This window comes from Rhinolophus sinicus, chromosome 4 (genome assembly GCF_057876585.1).
Source record: "Rhinolophus sinicus isolate RSI-liver-muscle chromosome 4, RSI-T2T, whole genome shotgun sequence".
Classification (NCBI taxonomy): Eukaryota; Metazoa; Chordata; class Mammalia; order Chiroptera; family Rhinolophidae; genus Rhinolophus; species Rhinolophus sinicus.
In genome coordinates, this window is record NC_142504.1 from 44,572,526 (window position 1) to 44,595,949 (window position 23,424).

The 23,424-nt window shown below is 38.1% G+C and overlaps 1 protein-coding gene across 7 annotated transcripts in view; it reads left to right on the top strand.

The window, feature by feature from the left end:
* The first annotated feature begins 1,323 nt into the window (after window positions 1–1,323).
* The window catches only part of MAGI2 (membrane associated guanylate kinase, WW and PDZ domain containing 2), a 1,312,004-nt gene continuing 1,289,903 nt past the window's right edge, over window positions 1,324–23,424 (top strand). For 3 of the 7 annotated variants that reach the window (XM_074340644.2, XM_074340647.2, XM_074340646.2), the window contains exon 1: window positions 1,324–2,148. In XM_074340644.2, coding sequence (XP_074196745.1) covers window positions 1,848–2,148 — 301 coding nt within the window. In that variant the 5' untranslated portion in view covers window positions 1,324–1,847. The remainder of the gene's footprint in view (window positions 2,149–23,424) is intronic. The other 4 variants (XM_074340648.2, XM_074340649.2, XM_074340652.2 and 1 more) reach the window with 2 other exon arrangements.

The following is a 23,424-nucleotide window of genomic DNA, read 5'->3' on the forward strand; positions in this document are numbered from 1 at the left end:
TCTCCATCTCAGACATCAAGAATACTAATTGCTCAGTGCTTTTCATGCTTTGCTTTAAAGAGATGAGTGGGTGTGCGACTTTTTTTTCCCTTGTCTTAAACATATCCTGTGAAAGTAAGGCAAATGAAATTAATTTACCAATGACAGAGATTTTTAAACCCCTCCTAACACCTCGCACGACATTCGCGTTGAGCCATGATCAGCACTGCTCCTGCATCCTTGAGCCTCAGTCCTCACCTCTCCTCCTGGCTGCAAACCTGGCGAAGGAAAGGAGCCTGGTGGTGGGCCAGCTACCTGAGTTCCAGCCCCCATTCTGCCGCTACGTTCACCCTCGGAGCCGGCCTTCTTTTCCTTCTCTGTAGGGGGAGGTGGTCGGGTCAGATCACCTTAAGGCTTCTTCCCAAGCTACAAGCCCGAGTCTGCGGGCTTTGCAGGGTGAGGGCGTGCCCCCGCCGTCTTCGCTGCAGTTCCCGGGTTAAACCGTCCATTTCTCTGAGGAGGCTGCTCACTGCACCCCCCACTCCACACCCAGCCCCTTTCTTTCCGCTCCTCCCAACCTGGAAACCCGAAGCCCCTTTCCCTTGCTCCCGGCAATCGCCTTTCTCCAAGACACCTCCTCCCTCAGCCCGACGCATGGGCTCAGCCTGCCCCGGGAAGGGGATGCTGCCTCGCCTGCCCCGCTGTCAGGGGGCCCCGCCTGCAGTTCTCTTAACTTTCCGCGCCTCCGACGGGAAGTCTGAGAACTCTGCCAGGATCTAACCGAAACCGCATAGAGACTGAGTCTCTCTAAACAGCGAGATCCTGCGACCCCCGCGACTCCCAGCGCCCAGGCCTCTCCCGCAGCTCCCCAGCGGGCCCGCAGTCAGCCCTCTCACGGACGGATTCCGCGCCAGGGGGCCAGCGGCGCTCCAGCCGTAGCGCCCGCACCGCGGCGCGCTCAACACGCGGTCTCGCTAGTTCTGCTCCAGCCCATCCCGCGTCTGAGGCAGTCAGAGCGTCCTTGCAGCGCCGCAGCCCAGCGCACCGTGCGCTCGGCCGCCGGCAGTCTGCAGAAAGGTCCGCACTGGGCTCGCAGCCCTGCCTGCCCGTCTCCCCACGCCGGGCCTCGGCTCCCCACCTTTCCCGCTCCCGCCTCCTCTCGCAGGCTGCCAGGCGGACGCAGCCTGCCTCTCTCTCTGCCTTCACTACCGGGTCAAGCTGCGGAGGGAGGGAGGGAGGGGAGACAGCGGCGAAGCGGTCCCCCACCCGGCGCGCGCGCGCCCCTCCTCCTCTCAGCCTGCCTCCTCCCCTCTTGCCAGTACTGTACAACTAGTGCACACACACACACACACACACACACACGCACACACACACACACACACGGACCCGCCGCTGCCACTGCAGCTGCCATGGGTATCAGCTAACACCACACACCCAGGCGCGCGCGCGCTCCCACTCGCACCACGCAGGAGTGGCCCCCGGCATCCCTACCCTCCTTCCCCACCCCCACTCCACCCGCTCACCAGCTCGGCTACTGCTCGCTCAGGCTGCCGCCGCCGCCGCCACCACCACCACCACCACCTCCTCAGCTCTCCTCTGCTGCGGGGCCACAGCTTTGAGTGTCATTCAAGGGACAGCACAACCTCACCCAAGCTCTCCTACCTCTGCCCAGCCGTCCCTCTCATCCTCCCCCTTCCTCGTCCATACTCCATCCAAAGAAGAGGGAAAGCACCGAACAGAGGGGGAGGAAGGCAAAGTCTGCTCTTCTCACCTCTTGGCCCCCTTGCTTCTCCATCCTCATTCTCTCACCGCCAATCCCCTTACCCCAAAGGAACCCCTCAGGAGCTGAGGCGACTCGCCCCACTGCCATGTCCAAAAGCTTGAAAAAGAAAAGCCACTGGACTAGCAAAGTCCATGAGAGTGTCATTGGCAGGAACCCGGAGGGCCAGCTGGGCTTTGAACTGAAGGGGGGCGCCGAGAATGGACAGTTCCCCTACCTGGGGGAGGTGAAGCCCGGCAAGGTGGCCTATGAGAGCGGCAGCAAGTTGGTGTCGGAGGAACTGCTGCTGGAGGTGAACGAGACCCCCGTGGCGGGGCTCACCATCAGGGACGTGCTGGCCGTGATCAAACACTGCAAGGACCCCCTCCGGCTCAAGTGTGTCAAGCAAGGTGAGCGCAGCGGGTTGCTCCGGGCTTTGCCAGGCAGCTGGACCGCTCGAAGCGCGGGGCAATGGAAGGGTGGGCTCGCTATGGAAGGGGGTGTGTTGCACGGTGGTGGGGTGAGGTCGAGAGAGTACCGGTGGGGCAAGTGAGCTTTGCGGAGAATCCGAATCGGGGCTAAATGGAAGGGAGGGCAGGATGCGGTGTGGCGTGCAACTTTGTTTGCGCAGTTATACCCTCCCGGTTGGAAGGTGCTCGGCCTGGTCTGACCTCAGAGGTGCAGGCGAGCTCCCGGGGCAAACTGAATGTGCGTCAGTGGCATCGCCCGCAGTGGATGAAAAGCTTTCAGGGACGGACGGACGGAAGGGAGGGAGGATGGGAGAAAAAGGGAAGGAAAAAAAGAGGGAGGGAGAAATGGAAGGAGGGAGCAACTTGAGGGTGCAGCAGCATCACGAGCAGGGCGGAGAGGAGCAGAAGGTGGCGGGGCGAGCGGAGAACTACGACCCCCCCACCCCCTCATTTGGGGATCTGGACCGCAGACGCCTTGACCCGCAGCCATCTCCTAGGAATCCCTGAGCCACTAGTTGACGAAGAAGAGAAGGGACCGATTGCTTTGAGCGCTTTGACCGGTCTTCCTTAACTTTTCCCTGCTTCACTCCTCTGTCCCCCGCCCCCGTCCACGGTCAATCACGTGAGCACCGCGCGTCACGTGCGCACTGACTAACCCCGGAGCTGGCCCGCTGGAGCAGGCTCTGGAAGAAGGCGCGGCACTGGGAGCGGGTTGTAGGGTCAGGGGTTTGGGAGGAGAGCAATGGTTTCCGGAATGAATGTTCTGTACTCAGTGGTTGCCCTCTTTGAGTGGAAGTTCTCTGTGCTTGGACTCACCTCTGCCTTCGGGTGGGGACGGGGGTCGAGTTTCTAAGGAGTTAGAGGGAAAAGCTCAGGCCACCTATCAGATGAGCTTCATTTGAATGCTGTGATGAGGACTTAGGGAGACTGGGATCTTGGCAGAACGCTCCCTAACTCTGCCTTCGCTTGAAAGAAAATGATGGTCCTGAAGCAAGGACGAGTGCGAAAACGGTTTCTTGGAAAGAAGACAACTTTAACTAGAATAAAGTAGTGTATCTTTGTTTTCCACAAGTGATCGCATCCGTTTATGGATCACATGCACACTTCATGTGCGGTAGGAGGGCATATGTGCATGTTCATATTACTGTGAAGGTTTGTTGGTGGGGTTACATTGGTTGTCCCGACTCAAAGATGGAATTGAGCATGGCATTGCCTGCCTTTTGTACAGCCACTTAGTCTTACTTCGTGAAAACTATCAAGAAATACTCTTAGGGAGATGTTCTTCTCTATAAAAACAGGTTTTAAAGGCAAACATGTAGAAAAGATATTTCAGGTGAAATTTCTTGAATGTAAAAGGTCATGCAAGAAAACGTTTTCGTTGGGGATTCTTGAGTATTAATAGCTGATGACTTGAGATAGGCTAATTTAAACATTGACTTGGAGGTCAACATTGCTCAATAGTGTATGAAATTGAAGAATGTGAGTTAAGTAGGAAGGCAAATAGAGTATTTTGGTATTTTTCAAGGTGGTATACCCAATTGTCAAATATAGGGATTCATGTTAACCAATTTGATGTCATGATACTGTCTTATAGCAATAGATTTAAATGTGAAGTTCTGGTTTGAGGCCAAGAAATCCACTACACAATTAATGGCAATACGCTTGGTGTTTGTAGTGAAAGTGGCTGCAAAAGCTAATGCATTGTTAAATTTGACTAACGATCGTATCCTAATGAGGGAAGTGATTGTCCTATTATAGTTTGCAATGATGGCCACAATTTAATGTTTTATTCTTTCTGATCACTACCTTTTGAGATGGACCTTGGCAAACTATAATTCTAGCAGCAAGAATGTGTCCAGAAAAGAAATAAAGGTAGGTTATTGGGTATTGTAGATATCTCCTATAAAATCCAGTGGAAAGACTTTAACTTGAGAAAGGGAGGGCATGAAAGAAATTCTGACGATTCTGAGATACTCCACAGGCAAAACTAAGATGAGTATATGGGTATTTTAAAAAGATGAAGCATCTTTATCTTCATGAAGATGAGCTTTCTAACAAAGCTTTCCAAAACTCTCTGGGCTATATTGTGAATTCATGAGATCCCATCAGTGTGGGTGTTTATGAAGAAGCTAAAATGAACATGTGCCATGGATTCCTATGTAAGGAGGGGATCTGGACTCGGTGTCATTTAAATCCCGCCATGATTCCATCCAACATAGTCTCTGATCACTCAACTTCTGTGTTGTATTTTATTTGGAAGGCTATTGCTTTTAGAACTCATGGAATATACGCATATAATGTGATATTTCAGGGGAAAAGCTCTGCTTTTTTCATTCTATATTAACCCTCAGTTCCGGGCTTCACTGGGTCATTGGTGATTGATGCTGGTAATGACGTCCTGTCACAGAGCCCCTATAGGAGTCTGATTCACCTCCTGAATCACTATTGACTAAAAAAGAAAATAATTGCTTCTTTTAGCTTTTGTGGGAAATATAGTCCTCTTGTATAGTCTTCTAAGTATGATGATTCATATATACTATTCTCTTGTTGAAATCATACTTTCCCTTGTCAAATAATAGACAAGATTATTTTATTTATCACTGTAAGCAAAGTGAAAATTTCAGAACCTTAGATAATAGTGCCTGTGTGTCTTGGGTTTCACTACAGGTTTCACTTGCTGAAAAAATAGTGTAGAAACTTTTGGCTCAGTACTTTTACTTTTAGAGAGCCAATAAACTAGGATAGCTAAGAATTTAAACATGGTTTGTTTAGCAGTTGCATTTTTAAAATATGGAGATAATTGATTTTTGAATATTCATTTAAACATTGGGTCTTATACAGAAGCTACATACAAAAGCCGTTAAACTAAGGCAGATTTTACAAAGGTAAACATTTAAATATCAAGAATATTGATAAAAAGTGCACTAGGTAAAATTGCATTGTTTACTCAATTTTGATTGACTTGTTTGGCTAATTTTACATTAGAGTTGTCATAATTTTAAATTACCATAATTTAAAAAAGGTGAACTCCTTGGATTTTAAGACATATTAGACAAAATAGATGTGTCATAGTTTTTCTACATTATTTAAATGTCTTTAAAATCCATTAAATTAAATTCAGAAAATTCCCTTTTTAATTTAAGCTGCTTTTAATCCTGAGTGATGAATCATATAAAATTACCATTTATTATCACATCTAATTCTTTCTTATAAACGATGGCTTTTTTGTTTATAATAAACCTTCCTCACGAAAGCATTTAATGCTAAATCTGTGTTTCTGTTCTGTGATCTCATTAATGTAGCAGACCCAGTTGAAGGAAGTTTCTTGATTGATGCTTAGATCTATGCTGAAGTGCTGAAGGTTTTTCTTTTTTTTTTCTTTTTTTTTTTTTTAAGTTTACCACTAGAGTTCACAGAAGCCAGCTCCATAGACCATTGTGTCCTACTTTCCTTGCACTATAGCTGCTACTGCATCTAATACCACATGGGGACCTATGTAGCCTGGACTTATTTTCCCATTTAAGATCTCACAATGGAAAATAAAAGGCAAAAAGTTTTCTAATTCTTCCCATGTGGAAAAAGGTCCAAATAAGGCCTTTGAAATTTAGTTCTAGGGAAGATGTACATTGCTCTCCCTGCTATGGCTCTTTTCAAAGATGTGTTCAAAGGAAGGTATATCCACACTGATTGAGTCATTCTTTCTTTTAACTGACTTCAGGCTAGTATCATAAAGTTAAATTCTATTGTTCCTTTTATGTGTAAAGGTAAGAACAAATTATGTCATATTTTTCTCCAATAAAGATTGACTTTCCTCCATAGAGATTTAAGGTATGTGAATTTTGTTGACCAATAATAAAATTGTTTAAACAATTTGATCAGTTTTTTAGAATAACGTATTTTTAGTGTATTGGGACAAGGTTAATGGAAGAGTTATCTTTGGGTGTAATTTATGGGGGATGCTACTGGAGTTTTTCAGTATCTGTACATAATTTAAATGGTATGACCTTGAATGCTAAATGACTGTTTGCTTTTTATGTGTTTGTTTTGACAGAGTAATCTCAGGGTGAAATCACAGCTAAAGTATTTAAGTGCCACCATTTCTGCTCTTAACATTTATACTGTGCAATCCTTTGGAATATATTTTCTGCTCACTTTCCTTTTTAGTTGCTTGAAACTCACACATTCACTTTCATAATGAGTAAAATGTTTCCACATTTGACAACCTTGATTGCTTGTAGTTTAAACAATGGCTTTCAAATGCTTAGTGGACCCAGGTTGAGTTATTTCCCTTTAGAGGTGGGATAGATTAGCGGTTAAAAATAGACTGCCTGGGTTTGAATCCTGGGTATGCCACTTAGTATTGGCTATATAAGCAAGTTATCTAGACTGGGGTAGTTATAGTATGTTGAGAATGTTAAATAAGTTATATATTTAAATGAGGTAGTGTCTGGGAGATAATAAGCATTATGTAAATATTAATATTATTCCAAACTTATTGGTTATTTTTTTTTTTCTTATTGGTTATTTTGAGCTAGTGACATTATGAAATGTTTTTAACTTTTAAGATATTTTATTTTTAATTGAAGATTAAAAATATAAAATAATTGACTAATTAATAATATGAGTAATTTGCAAGTAATATTCTTGAGGTTTTTCTGTAGAGTAAAATAAATCCTTTACTTTGAAAAGCATTAATGTGAAGAGTAATGCCACGAAGTGGAATGGGACATATTTTCACCTTTTAAAAATAACTCCCACTGATGTGGAGACCTGCTTTTTTATATTTACTTTATGCTTCAGCCATAGTTTATTTTCTCCTAGTAATTCATTCCCTTTGTACCTATATCTTTCTTCTAAACAGTTGGCAAATATATTGAATCATTTACTCTAGGCTCGACAAGCATAGAAATCATATTATAACTCACTAATTTGAATTTTAAGAATTTATGTATACTTCTTATGTGTGACTGTAGTTAGATACAAGTATCATGTGTTAAGGCAGAACTTTTACTTCTCAGCTAGAAATCAAGTACCCCATAAAAAAGAGCAATAACAAAACAATTAATACACAAGTGGTCACAGTCAACCATGTACAAAAAGACAAATGTGTCAGAATTCATCAAGGAGTTTACTCTGCATTTGTGAGAATGTCAGGAGCTCAATATAAGTAATTCTCTGTATTAATACTTTCAAGATGAAGCAACTAACACTATATCTACCACCAGCCTCCCAGTGATTTTAGCATTTTGGTTGAATTAATCCCATTTTAGAATTCAAGAAATCTCTTCCTTGAAGCTCCACTGTCTAATATTAATTTTTAAAAATATTAGCTACAATCTTGTTATTTATCATGATAAGAAGCATGGAATAGGGTCTTACAGCTTAGTGTTGTGTCTTTTAAAATTACTTATTCCATTTCATCCCCAGATCCTTCTTCTCTGTCTCCAGTAAGGACTGATGTGGTATTCCCTGTAATAAAGTAAATCATAATTAGTGTTATATCTCATAGATAATTTAGTAACATGTTTATAATTACTGAATTTACATAGTTAATAAAACACTTGCATACGGATATGCATCTGCTAAACACTGTAGTAAAAGCGTCATAGAGAATTAATAATTGCTTTCACTATTGCATTTCATTGACATATTATCAACTCTTGATAAAAAAGATTCCATTTAGGGATTTTTTTTTTTTAATTTAAAAGTTTGTGTGAAGTTTAATATATAGTGTTAACTGTTTTATGTGGTCTAGAAGAAACAGAAAAAGTTTTCTTTTTTTGACAACTGAGTGAATATTAACTCAGATGCATCCAGTGTATCCATTTTGAAAGATTCAGCAGGCCAATGAGTGGATACTTTAAATTAATGATTAGATTTGTTTCAATATTTGAAATAATTATGTGGCTTGCTCTACCTTGGAAAACATTTCTCCTTGTAATTGTTACATGAATTCATGTCAAGTTTTATGTCATTTTCAGTTATTTTGTTTTCCTTTTTCAAAAAAATCACTGTCAAAGTCATGGCAGTCATCATATATCCAATAGTAGCCAAAAACAAATACGTTACAGCAGATAAAGTGTAAAGTAAAAGGCATGTTGACGACACTGATTTTTCTAATGACAAAATTTGGGAGAGAATTTTTTTCATCCTCTTAACTGCCTTTAGTGAAACTCATGCATATGAAATTTTTTTCCATTAATAACCATAGATTTTATTAAAAGACTGTGTAAAATGAAGTAGGACAAAGCAAAGTTGTTTAATTTAAAAAATGTATATTTTCACATTATATTATGTTTGAAGAAATTTCTTAAAGCATGAGTTTCCCAAATGTTACAATGAATTATTTATGCTACAATGGATTACATGTAGCTTAAAAGCTGTTTTCACTTTAAATTGTCACTTAATAGATCATAGAGAATGTCTGAGTAAAAATGTTAGGTGCAAAAATAATTATATGTATTTTTAACAATTACTTTTCATTTCATAAGTGAGCAGTGTTGCTTATCCTAGTAGTTTGTAATGTACACAGGAAGGTGCAGACTTAGCTAGACTATAGTGCCTCGGTTTTCGAATGTCTCTGTTGACGAACATTTCGGTTTACGAATGCCATAAACCCGGAAGTAAGTGCTTCGGTTTTCGAACACGTCTCGGAAGTCAAACATGCCATGTGGCTTCCGCTTAATGCAAGATCCTGAGGCCTAGCTGTCGACTGTTTTCGAACATTTTAGAACTCAAACGGTCTTCCAGAATGGATTACGTTCGAAAACCGAGGTACCACTGTATATGAATACAAGGATAACAAGTGCTATAGAAACATACAGATTAATCTAGCAACATGCCCTTGTCATAATCTGATTAGTGGGTTTGCAAGCAGGAGCAAATTTCAGAGATACGAAATGTCCAGTGTTGCATCTGTGAAGCTTTCTAATCAGTCTCCAGTTGATCCCAATTTGCCTTTCTTTGCAGTCTGCACTGTAAGGATGTTAAAGCAACTCTTTACTAGACAAAGTTCCTTTAGAAAATATAGCAGGCATTTAGGCTTAAAGATCACAAACCTCCGAAAGTCTTGGTTTACTTCCAAGAACACCTTGAACATGAATAACTGTCTTACCTTTCTAGCAAGTCTAGGTACCTAGTGGGTGGCTATTTTGTTGGTGTTAGGATTAGGGTTTAAAAATACAGAAAGAAGTTGGTCCCCCTCTGGAAAAAGCAAGAGTTGTATCAAAATGCTCTTAACCTTCTGCAGTTAAAAATACTGAAATTTTTATTTCTCAGTATTTCTTCTAAAACACTATCTATAACTGGATCTCCTTTTCCTCTTTGTTTGGAAGTACCTGTGCTTTCCTTTTCTTCAGTTCAGTGTGGGAGAGTCACAGTAGTGAACAAATTTGTTCTGCTTCTTAGTACACATAGAATATATACACATATACAAACCTGCATGTGGTCACATATACACATTTTCCAAATACTAAGATTCAATGCCATTTTTTTTTAATCAATAGACCCAGAAAGGAATTTATGCATGTGAGGATGCAATTTTATTTTAGAAAAAGAATTACATAAAATTATTCCATGTGTGACAAATACAGCTAAAAAGATTGCACACTCACCTATTAGTTTTCAACTGTGAGTGGTATTCTTAACCCTTATTAGCTTAGATAATGGGAGACCAGAGAGATATAATGAAATCAAGTACTGAGATGATTTACATATTTCATGTGTATTAGTTGTTAAGAAGTGATAATAAGAAATCAGATTTTAGTAGTTTGGATTTCGGTTATTTTTATTTGCACGCCAAGCGGTTGGTGTACTACATAATGCCTAGGATAATGTCCTAATGTTACTGTAACAAAATAAGGGGCAAAGACAAGGGGCATGCTTATTCATGTACTTGCTAACAGATTTGCAGAGTAGTTTAAACTTTTATTGGTTTAGATGTCTCAAAGTAAAATGGAAGGACTGAATCCAACATGCTATGACTATATGGTATATTGTAATTCTACAGTAGTAATCATTTAAAAATAAGTTGTAATCATGTGCCACATAATAATGTTTCATGAATGATGGAGAGCATATATGACAGTGATCCCAACGATGATAATAGAGCTGAAAAGTTCCTATCACCTACTGACGTCGTAACATTGTAGAGCAAAGCATTACTCTCATGTTTGTGGTAATGCTGGTGTAAACAAATCAACTGTGCTGCCAGTCATATAAAAGTGTAGCACATACAATTATGGTAGTAGGCTATACCATGTAGGTCTGTGTAAGTATGACGGATTTCGCAAAACATATCCCTGTTGGTACGCAGCTCATGAGTGTAAATGATGCATAACTTATAACTATTTAGCTAAAATACTGGTATTGCTTCCTGAGAAATTAAAATTGTCAAGAAAAACTAAGTTTAATTAGCATGGAACCTAAGAGGTTTTTTTATGAATTGGAGAATATAATATTTTGAATTATATTAATGTTTTTCATTTAAAGCCATTTTCCATATATCAACTTGCTATAGAGTAATATTGCATATGAATTTATAAAGTTCACATATACCATAAAACCTATTAGGTTTTTATTAAAACTGTAAAATTAATGATATCTTTGATAGCCCAAATAATATGCTAACCTACTGTATGAATCAAGAAAATGTTCTTTTATAGTCTCATCCCAAGTCTCGCTTTTAAAATGGGAAACTCTTCATTGTCTAGTGTGACGAGCATCATGGCACAGGAGAAGTTGACTTGTTTAGCATTAACTAAGGAGGTGCTTTGCTTCAGTTGAGGGTGCTTTCAGGCGGACTTTAGAAAACCATAAAGTTATTAAAAATAGTGTGGGCTGTCTACCTGGAATGCATTTCTCCCCCTTCTCCTCCCCACAGAATGTCAATTTTGTTCAAGTAGCCAAGCTGATGTGCTGCCATGCCATGTGTTTCGTATCAGGTTGGCCTCATCCCAAGGGGATGAACTTAGACGAGTCTAAACTGAGCAAGGGAATTCCATCTCTTCGCCGGTGATTGTTTTAGGAAATGTCTTAAAACCCAGTTCTAAATAATGGAAAGTAATATGAAACTCCTTGGGGACTTTCTAAGAATTTTTTTTTTTTCAGTTTTTAAAATAAGATCTCAAACAGATCTATTCACTTTTCTGTCCATAAAAGTTACTGCACATGGAGGTGGTTTCTGGAGCAACTACAGGTTTCCCCCACTTACTGAAAGTCGAGTGTTTCTATGAAAATTTTGGTGAGCTGAAATGGTATAAAATGAATAAGCAATTACTATTAATTTATATGGAAACAATTTTGAGCATTCCCAGATCCCAAATTCAATGCATGCAAAATGTCTATTTCATTCACCATGATCAAAACACTTAATTACGTCTGGTTTTACGCTCCATGTAACACCTTTGCAAGCTCTCATAGGCTTCTCTGATACCCAAGGACATATCTTGCTAATGGATTCGCAAAATAAATCAAGATAAAGCACAGGTGCTTACAGATACAGTGCAAGCTATTGCATCTTGATACTGAGATGCTGAGTGTAGTTCCTCAGGAAAGGGGCTTGGTGGTGCTACTCTCGCTGCTCTGGGTATCTGCTTCCTTTATGACGGCCGCTGCAAAACAAATGGTAAACTTTATTTTTGCTTTCTGCCTTTGCTTTTCGGTAATAGCGAAAATCCTTTTTGGATTTCTTTCCGTTAGTGAAAACAAGTACAATTTAGGTCTTTCCTGAAAGTGAAGTGGTGTAATGGGAACTTCTGAAAAGCTGAGGATACCTGTATAACCATTTTGTGATCATGAGGAGAGGTAGCTGATAGGTGGAGAATGGCAGAACAGAGTGATAAAAAGGTAGTGGTCCCTTGATTAACGGCTACAATAATGAACCCAGAACTAACCCTATTTCAGGACTTCCTATTTATTGAGGTAACAATATTCAAGACAGTTTACCGTTTAGTTTGGATTTTCTTTTGCTGCAAAATCTTCTGATTGATACAAATGCAAAATTGTGTTAAAATAAGTGTTTCATTTCTACTTTATAGTTTGGGGAGCATTAACAAAGATCTTTTTTCAAAAAGACATCTATTTGGAGAATAAATCAAGTTGTATTTTTCTGTTACATAAGCTCAGTCAAATTCTAGCTATGTCTCCGTTATCCCATTTAATATTGCTCTGATTAGACTTCTGTTTTAAATTCCAGGGAATTGTAATCATTCTGAAGTAAAATACGTAGGGACACAAATTCATTTTAACATTATCCAAAATAGAACATAATCAAGAAAGCAAATCAGCTACAAAAATATACCCATAATGCATGCCAAAACCAACTTGAAATATTTTTTTTGACTTATATAGTGTTTACAAATGTCTGTGCTATTGATCCAGGAGTGTATATAATTATAAACTTGACTCATCAGAAATGTTCCAACGCCATTCTTCTGGGGCTAGAATTCATTTACTTATTATTCAACAAACATTTATTGGTAACCTGTTCTCTAGCAGGTAGTGAACTAGAGACTGGTGATAAAAAGATGCATAAGACTTCATTAAGATATCATCTGTACCATCAAATAGTTCATCCTGTGGTATGTCTGTGACCTGAGTTAAAAATCATTAAATAGAAGGTTTTCCTCTTTGAAAGATATCTTCTATAATGTAATCAGAATAAAAGATAAGAAAAAACATTTTGAAGAAATATGGGCTAGAAATCCTTACTATTCTACATCATGATTGCAGTTTAAGTAGTTACATGAACTGTGTATGTATATAGTGTCAATATTGTGCTTAAGTTCCAGGCACTGTGCTAGGTAGGGATCATAAGAAGGGGTGGAACTCTGGATCTCACCCAATGAATTTCACATTTCAGTATAATAGTGAAAAGCATGGAGCTTTGGCGATAAACAGATGTGGATTCCAGTCACACCTCTGTTCCATCCTAGATGTGAATTGAACAAATTATTTTGCATCTCTACACATCAACTCCACACTTTGTAAAATAGACCCCATCCCTGAAAATACATTATTAAAATGTATAGGCTTAATTATATATATTATAATATATAATATTTTTGCTGTTATTATAATTATATATTATATATCAATATTCTATTTGGTTTAGTAATTACTATAAACAAGAATTTTCAATGCAATAAATGTTTCAAAAGGCCTGTAGTTAGCAGCAGGACAAATGGTCTCTCCTAATGTTTCCAGCAGCATTTCATGGAGAAGAGAATATTTGAGTAGATCAGGTAAGGAAGGAGAGTTCCTCTAGAGAGAAAGCAAGGAGGCATTCATACTGAGGGTTTTGAGGTGTGTGATAAAGAGTGTCTAAGTACTCAAGTGTGGTATAGATAGCAGTAATAAAAGAGTTTGGGGGATTAGATGTGGGCCAAGCCATCATATAGAACTGAAGGGTGGGCCACTGAGTATTATAATTATTGGTATTAGTCATTATTATTAGATTGGTGCAAAAGTAATTGCGGTTTAGCATGTTAAAAATAACTGCAAAAACCGCAATTACTTTTGCACCAACCTAATATTGTCAAGCATTTGTGCAGTGCTTGCTATATGTCAAGCAGTGTTCTAAATTTAGATCAATGTTAGTTTATTTAACCCTCATATTATTCTACAAGGTAGTCCAATCACTAACCCCACTTTGCAGATAAGAAAACTGGAGCCCAGAGAGATTAAGAAACTTGCACAAAGCCACATAACAATTCCAGAGCCAGGATTCAAACCCACGTAATGATCTTCATCACTAAGCTAGCTTGCCTCTCTGCGTTTGAAAGGTTTTGAGAACAGAATTGACAAGATCATATTGGTCTATAGTTTTCTCAGTGAGGGGAGAACACAGGCATTAATTCGTGGAACACATGTAGACAACGAAGAGACCTCATTGAAGCAGGTTGTTGATAGAGGCAGGGAGACCAGTTAGGAGGCTACAGAGTTATCCAGAGGAGAGGATTTGAGTTCTTGAACTCTAACAATGATGGTAAGCAATGGAAAAGAGGGAACTAAGTAAGAAATACGTAGATGGTAAAATGATCAGTACACATGATTGGATAGGGACAAAGAGAAGTAAGGGGCAGATTTGGTTACAAGGTAATTCCATTTGGGATATATTTAATTAGGGTTTCCAGGCGGGAATTCCCGCCCATTCTCGGGAATTTTTCTCGCATTCCCATTTCCGAATCCCGAGATATAAACTATTTTCTGTTCTCCATGATGAATTGTTTACACAAAGTGATGGCCTATACTACCAACCACCTGGGTTCAAGGAGCCAATTTTCCCAGTTTCCCGACCAACTTTTATCAGGATTCAGGACCGGGAAAGCGAAAAACATTTCTGAGAACAGGCGAGAATTCCCACCCTGAATCCCTAGCGATAAATAGGAAAAATGTCTAAGAGATACATTGTGAGTGGTACTTTCGTTTCCCATTGTGGGTATTACTGGGTTCAAGGAGCAGATTTTCCCGATTTCCCAATCAACTTTTCTCAGGATTTGGGAATGGAAAAGCAAAAAAATTCCTGAGAAAGGGCGGCAATTCCCGCCTGGAAACCCTATGTTTAATATGAGGTACATGGAAAGAATATAAGTGATAGGCACCTACATGTGCCAGTCTTAAATGCACAAGCGTGGCTGGGGCTGCATATGCAGATTAGGGAATATGAGATTATCCAAAGACAGAATCCTGTACACAACCAGTTTTAACACAGTGAGTTTTAATGGAATGGTACAGAAAGAAATATATTGCTCTTCGAGCATATATGTAGGAGGGAAAAGAAGAACCAGAGGAGCGTAAAATAGGGTGTGGATCCTGGAGTAAAAGGATTTAGAGATTGCAGTCCCAATTTCATTGTTGTCACTTCCTAATGGGAGGATTAACTTCCTCTGAGCCTTACTCACCTCATTTGTTACAGGGTGGTTATGAGAATCAAAGACGATAATGCATGTGGAAATGTTTTGTAAAACTTTTAGTGCAGTTCAGCTGGAAATTTATTATTTAGAGATGGAAAATCGTGGGGGATCACTGGGGGGCGGGGGGGGGGGTACTTCACAGCATAAGGGATCTTTGAGACTGGCTCCAAAGCTGGAGTAGGAGTTCAGGAGGAGAGGTGTGGAAAGCAGAGAGAAGAGCGTGACCCAAGGCAGGCGAGGTGAAAAGGACCCTCCTGTGCAGAGAACTAAGTACAGATCAGGAGACAGAAAGGTCTACCTGAGTCCTCCCGGTGGCAACTGAAGATTTTTCCAGAAAGGAAACTTGGAATCATATCAAGGATTACATGAAAAGCCTTAAATGCAAACCTAAACAGTTTGGATAATATTCTGTATGTGAGTAAAACCACTGAAGTGTTTGAACAAGGGAGACATATAATCAGAATGGTTCAGTTTTTGTTTTTGTTTTACTGGGGAAGAGCAGGGAGGAAATTTGGTTTGAGGTATGTATTGAGTGGAGAAGAGACTGAGAGCACATCCTAAGGTCTGGTATCAGTAGTGACATGGAGGGACATGAACTTGAGAGATATATTAGAGACAGGATAAATACAAATTGATATTCAATTGAATGGGAGGTAGTGGTGAAGGAGAGGCAGGGGTGAAAGAGGTTTCTGACTTGGGGTGGGTGTGTGGAGTAGATGAAGATGCCATTAAATACAGATTAAAATTCAGTCTACAGGGAAATGGCTTTAGGCTGTTCTAAAATTGAATATTGCTGTCTTTGACAATTGCAAAAGAAGCAGCATGCTACTTTCACTACATTGTGGCTCTTAGTGACTAAATAATATGATTATATTTAGGAGATATTTATCACCAACTTTTTACTTAAAAAGACTAGACATTGATGTTAGAGAGAGTGAGTTAACAGAATTTAGCTATAAAATGGTCTACATTTTATTTTTATCAGATTTTTTTTTTTAGTTCATTTTACCCTAATTGATGTTACTTAAAGAACAGAGTAGAGAAAAATGAGTGCCTGGGAATAGAGTCTGTTTGAAGTGCCTGGACAATGGCACGATTCTGATGTTTAAAGGTTGCTGGCCACAGAATGATTGGAGCTGCAGGTTGGAGAGTAGAGTGATATTGTTTTAACAGTGGGAGCTATAGCCCTTCGAGGAGCTATGGTCCCCTTAGGAGAGCACTGACAGTAAGAAGCAGCCAAGAATGGGAATTTGAGGAATGCTTATATTTAATAGGCCTTCACATATATTCCTCTTTACTTAGTACTTCCAATTTAGAGGAGCAGGGAAGGGGAAATATACATCTTTAATGACGTACACACCAATCCTCTTAAATTCGATTCTTTTTAATGTATAACATATAGGATATATTTATCATGTATGGATTTTAATGTAAATATGTCACTCTTAAGCACTGAAGAAAATGTTTTTGTTTTATTAGCAAGTCAAATAAAAATAATAATAGTGAGAACTCTGTCTTCAGTAGTGCTGCCTTTATCGCTGCATGTTTTTTGTCCTAATCAAAAGCCTACAGACGTTAAATAATGCCTCACTTTTTGATTCTGTGAGGTACCATTTTGAGACCAAACTTTTTGACCATTGCTGTGATATTGTAGGCTATATTTGAAGTAAACTGTGAAAATGCAAACTCTTCTCTAAATTGTACTAGAGATTCTTCATTTTAGCTAGGTTTGTAATGAATTACCTTCCTCCAACATGTAAAAATATTCATATGTTTCCATATGGCAATAGCTATAATATGCATCATTGTGAACACTCAGAATTTTGCATTCTTCCTTGTAGGTAGCTTCTCTAATACAAAGTCCTAGAAATAAAGTATAAGATACTTAGAACTGTATGTTATGTAATTTGTTAGAAATTAAAAGAATATCATATACACTCCAATATCTCAAGTCCATTTATTTAATCCACAATTGGTATGTGAGAATTAGATCCAGATTCTCCTGATTCTTAATAGCACAATAAAATATTTACTCATTTTCATTTGCAATAACAATGGTTTACCAATAAAGTTATGAAATATGTCACTTGCACTAGACCTAGAACTCAGCAAAGATAGGGAAAACATCTAATTTGTACATATTTCCCTAATACCTGGAATGGTGACTGAAAATATGTAGAATGTTTAGAAAACATTTGTTGACTGACTGAATGATAACGGTCATCTTTCCCTGTAACACTTAATTTTTTTGAAGCACATTGTATTAGTCAAGGTTCTCCAGAGAAACAGAATACATATAAATGGGAGAGACAGAGAGAGAGAGAGAGAGAGAGAGAGAGAGAGAGAGAGAGAGAGAGAGAAAGAGAGAGAGAAAGAGAGAGAGAGAGAGAGGAGAATGAGAGAGACAGATTGATTTTTTTTTAACAAGGAATTGGGTCACCTGATTATGGAAGCTGACAAGTCCCAAGATATGCAGAGTAAGTCCCCAAACTGGAGACTCAGGAGAGCCGATGGTGTAGTTCTAGTCACAGGCCTGCAGTCCTGAGATCCAAGAAAAGCCAATGTTTCAATTCGAATCCAAAGATGGCAAAAATTTTATATCCCAATTCAAAGTCAGTCAAGCAGGAAGAATCTTTCCTCCTTTGGGTGAAGGTCAGTGTTTTTGTTCTGTTAAGGCCTTCAACTGATTGGATGAGGCCTACCTACATCAGCGAAGGCAATCTGTTTTTCAGTCTATCAATTTAAATGTTAATCTCATACAAAATCACCTTCACAGATACAGTCAGAATAACGTTTGATCAAATATCTGGGCACCCCATGGCCCAGTGAAGTTGATACGTAAATTACCCAAAACACACCTTAACAAACTCTTTCCATAATTAACAAACATTACACATATAGCCATTTTAGCCTATAGCGATACACTTGAAAATATTTTAAAACTTTTGAAGCAATTTCTTTTTTAATATACTTATGCTGTGGTAGATTTTGGGCAGTGTGATCTTTACCTACTTCATCCATTATTAGACTCATTTCACTTAAAGTATTGTTTTCCCCTCCAAAGTATGCCCTGTTTTGTCCTGGAATGCATTCTTGCTCATAATTAATCTAAATTACAAATTTTTCAAAGTTTATTGAATATCCTTTTCATCCTTGCACTGAAACTGTTGTGAAAGGAATCTGTCTCTGTTCAATTTAAATTTGTATGTTAAGTAGTTTAGCAATGAGTAACCTATGTTTACTTGTTCAAAATAGTATGAGCCATGAAAAAGTCAGGTTGCTGAGTCAAATACCCATTGATATCTAAGAGAGTTTAGCTGCTAATGGCTGGGCAGAATGACATTGCCACAGACCACCACTATCAAAAGGCAGCTTAGAAGTTTAGTTAGAATAAGAGATTTTCTTTATTGGGAGAACTAAATTGGCCCTTTTGCTCCAGAAGGGAGATTTTCATTTAGGATGAGAATTGTTTCAGGCTGTTTGAGAAGAGAAAATTGCTCTACTTGGGAACTAAGGAAAATGTAGATAGAGGTAGTAGTTTAAATAGTTTGTAGTTAATTAGTAATAAAATTATATTCATGTGTTGTGCTTTTAAAAATATGTATAAAATAAATTGTCTGAGTAATCAGAATTAAGAGCTTATTCAGCCAAGGAAAAGCACAGTACACATTTTTGTACTAAGAATATATATTTTTTCCTTTTCTTTGTTCCACTTGGTATTTTAATGTATTTGGTTGGAAGGTAAATCCACTAGTTTTCTTATTTTTAAAATGTAAATATTAATGTAATGTTCTCTGAAGTTAATGTTGAACTTGAAAGTTTATGACTAACTTAGCCCTGCAATATAAGCAATGGTGAATTTATTGAGGAGCATTTAATAAAAATATATGGAATAATAATAATAACCACTTAGGATGTTCTGGTCCTATGTATTATCTCATGTGACCAATGTATTAAACAGGTGAGGTGCAAATGGTACAAACAAGAAGCAATTACAGTTGACCCTTGAACAACATGGATTTGAACTTTGAGGGTCCTGTATATGTGGGGTTTTTTTCAATAAGTATTGTAAATGTATTTTTTATGCCTTATGATTTTTTAAATAACATTTTCTATTCCCTAGTTTACTTTATTGTAAGAATATAGTATATAGTACATATAACATACAAAATGTGTGTCAATTGACTTTTTATGTTATTGGTAAGACTTTCAATCAAAAGTAGGCTATTTAGGGAGTCAAAAGTTATATGCAGATTTTCAGGTGTGGGTGGGCGGGGTAGAGGGCAGCATTCCTGCTCCACGAATTGTTCAGGCGTCAACTGTATTTTCCTTTCACTTACCCCTGCCTTACCAAAGACTCACTGCTCCACCTTATAAATGTTTTTACTTTCAGGTATCAGAACAGTCTCATTTTCAATATAAAAAGATACAGTCTGTTCGAAATATAAACTTTGACCTTGCATTCAATTTAAAGGTTGTGGTATCTTTTTTATTAATTTGTTTATTTATTTATTTATTTTTCTTAATTTGTCTAGTAAACATCTGTCACCGTATAAAGTTTTTACGATATTGACTATGTTCTCTATGCTGTACATTACATCCCCTTGACTGATTTTGTAACTGGAAGTTTGTACTTCTTAATCCCATTCACCTTTTTTGCCTATCCTCCGCTCCCTTCTGGCAGCTACCAGTTTGTTCTCTGTATCTCTGAATTGTTTCTGTTTTGCTTTGTTCATTTGTGTGTTTTTTTAAATTCCACATATAATTGAAATCATATGGCATTTGTCTTTCTCTGTCTGACTTATTTCACATAGCATAATACTCTCTAGGTCCATCTGTGTTGTTGAAATGGCAAGATTTTATTTTTTTTTATAGCTGAGTAATATTCCACCATATATATGTTTCTTTGCTCCCCACCTATTTTTGCCTCCTCAGAAGTCAAGGCAGGGGACGAGGAGTAACAATAAAGGAATAAAGTTTTGTTTTTTCAGTCCTTGTAAATCTGCCCCTATGTGCCCTGTGTTATGTGAGGTATCCAGACGCTGGCTTTGTCTTATGGATCATCTGTGTTCTTCAGAGGTACTCTAGCTTCCTCATGACCTTCTGTATACCCCATGGTGTCTATGCAGCCTTTCCTGACAAAGGCAATGGGCTCTGAACCTGACCACTTGTAGTTCTGCTGTCAGCTCCTGCCCACTGCACTACACCTCCAGATTCTTTCTGCTGCTCTCCCCTTGGCCCAGCAGGCAGCCCTCTTGAGCAGGATCCTTTCAAGAAAGTGTTTGTGTATGTAATCTCTTTTCCATATTTAATCTTCTCATCTATGCTATCAGTAGTGAGGGTGTTTGGACTGGATTTACCATGGATGTGATGGATAACTTGCTTATTTCCCATTTGTCCTCAGTTTCGAAGCCTTAGCTACATTCCAGAAAAACAGAAAAAGTCCCACTTCGCATCTAATTACATTCATTTAAGGCTCATATTAACTCTATAAGGAAAGTGATGTTTATCATCTCAGTTAAACATGAGGAAACTGAAGCATGAAGGGTCGCTTAGCTTGTCCAAGGTCACTCAGTACTGAGTGGCGACCTGACTGAAAAGGCCGTACTCTTATCCACTCTACTATATTGCTAAAACACAATAAGACCGTCTAGAGGATTAAGAAATAAATCCCCTAGATAAGTGCCCAAACAGCAAAGCAGACAGTTATGGTACCTAACTGTGTCACTTTTCTAGTTCTGTTTCCCTTTCCAAGGCTTCAAAATTTCTGATAGAAATGGCATTCGTTTCTTTTTCTTCTTCCCATATTAGAATCATTCAAATACTTCAAAATAATTGTAATTTTCATGATGAAATCATAAGCATTTTAGAAGTGTTACAATATTTCTTATTCAGCTACTTCAATATTGCATAGCATACACAATTGGCAACCATAAAAATGTGAACTGTGTTAATAGACAAGGAGAATTAATATACAAGGAGAATCAAATTCTGCAAATGACAAAGAATTTAAAATTTCCCTGACAGTGTTTTTATGCTTTCTGAATTTTAAAACAAACATTATATTGTGAACTTGAAAGTTTATCACAGTATTACTTTATGTGAATATTTTTTTTCCTCAGAAATCAAGTTTTTTTATGTGTCTTCTTTCTTCCCCCTAGGAAAATGTCTTACAGCTACAGTTGACATAAATCTTCTATTTGTTTACACTTAGTAGTATCCAGATACATTATAAATATTGCATTTCTAAAATTTATCTACTTGTAAAATGTAAACTTGGTGATTTGGCTCCAAAGAACTGTCTTATTTCAGGTGTTCCGTTCTAGTATCGTCATGCGGAGCTTATATTTAGTATTACTTGAGTTGCAGATTTAGTTCATTCTTGCCTAGCAGAATCAGCTATTTCCTTCTACTGGTTCCAATTATTATGATTATTTCCAGCCTGAGTGAAGTTTGGCAAAAGCAAATATAAAAAGGGAGAGAAAAGAAGAGGCTATTCCTTCAAGCTAGCATTCAAACTTATCAGTATTTATTTAATTGCAGAAACCATTTATTAGTATTTGGAGTTAGCACTTTAATATTGATTTTGGTATTCTTTGGTGTTGCAGAGATAAGCCCAAGTGTGTGCAGGGCTCACTCTAACACTATAAACATAGCGTGGGAGATGCTGTTTCCTTGACTCGGATAGATTAGGCCATTGTCCTTTTCTATTACACAAGCTAGAGGGAAGATGGACTTGTTACTTGTTGAGTTCTGTAATATTCCTTGCATGTGTAATGTATGACAAAGTAGAGCATATAAGCACACCTGTGTTAATCCATACAATATAAACAATATTTACAGTTAGATGCCTGATTACATACTTGGAATGATTTTGGAGGCTATTAGGTAGTTTTCTTGTAATCCATGCCTGGGGCCCACAGATAATTATGAATGTTGAGATTGCGAAACTGACAATTGAGTAGGAGTCAAGAAACTAATTCATGGAGGGTTCTTTTTTCCCTCGTGTTTCTTTATAACTTTATAGCAAAAACCAGTTTTTCCTCTCTATCTAAGGATACAAAGGATTTGATAAGCGCCTCTAAGAACTTAACTCATTCTAATCAATCTGTTCTGAAGCTTTTTATATAAACTCAAAAATTCAGCAGGAGGGGAGAATAAGGTCAATAGAGGCATCGAATTAGATGCTGACTTTGTGAAATTGCCTTTTTGTCGTTTGTTTCCATATAGTCCTAACTGCCAAGGCTAACTAAAAATTCTATGAAGCCTTATTTTACCGCTATGAAGCAGAGAAAAGACTAAATGCAGGAGACTGAATTATTGGTGTATATTTAAACATTTTAAATAGAATATTTAAAAAAATTAAACCTAAAATTTCCTATGTAGCAAATAAGAATTTACATCAAGTACATATGGATTCTTTGCAATAAATATGTTTGCCTCTTTAGAAAATTATTTTCTTCCATTTTGAATCCATCTAACTTAAAAACAAAACACATTTTTCTAATTTTCTGAATAGTTTTGTTGGCTAACACCATCTTTTTTTAAAGCTTTTAAGTAGATAGTATTTTTTTTATGGCATTTTAAAAAAAAGTTATAACATTCTTATTAGAAAAAATGTCAACTTGAAAATAAGCTTTAAGGCCAGTTGCTGAATCCTCTTGTTCATATGGTAGACTTTTGACTCTATTCAATGAAATTATTTTATTATTACTATTATTGGAGAAAATAAAATTCAAATACATAATGAAAAATATAAGATTCTTAGATTAACTTTTGCAAAGAGTTTTTCTGACTTTGATTTTACCTTTCTTGCTAACTTACCCTGAAAAACAACCAAAACTCTATTAAAGGTAGGGAGCAGAAATATATTTTTTTTTTTTCAGAAACAGAGTAAATTTTGCTAAAAAATACAGATAATTCAAAACAATGTTGTTTTTATTGACTTGTCAATAAGGCATATAGTACAATGTTCATGTTCAAGATTTATTATATATTGAAAAAATTTTGATTTAATTCAAACAAAATGAAGAGATTGAAAGCTGTTTTGTTGTAATTTTTTAATGAGAGGTGAGGAAGCACTTTTGTGAATAGAAAAATAGATCCTTAATTTATGAAGCATTTCAGATATGGATTTGGTTTGGGGGATATTTACATAGATTTGTACAGTATATAAAACTTATAAACAGGTACTTTCTCTTATGTAGCTACACATAGTCTATGAGGTCTGACAGTTACGTCTGACAGTTACGTTTGATAACTCATTGTACAAAAAGTGCTGCATACCTCATTGCTGACTATC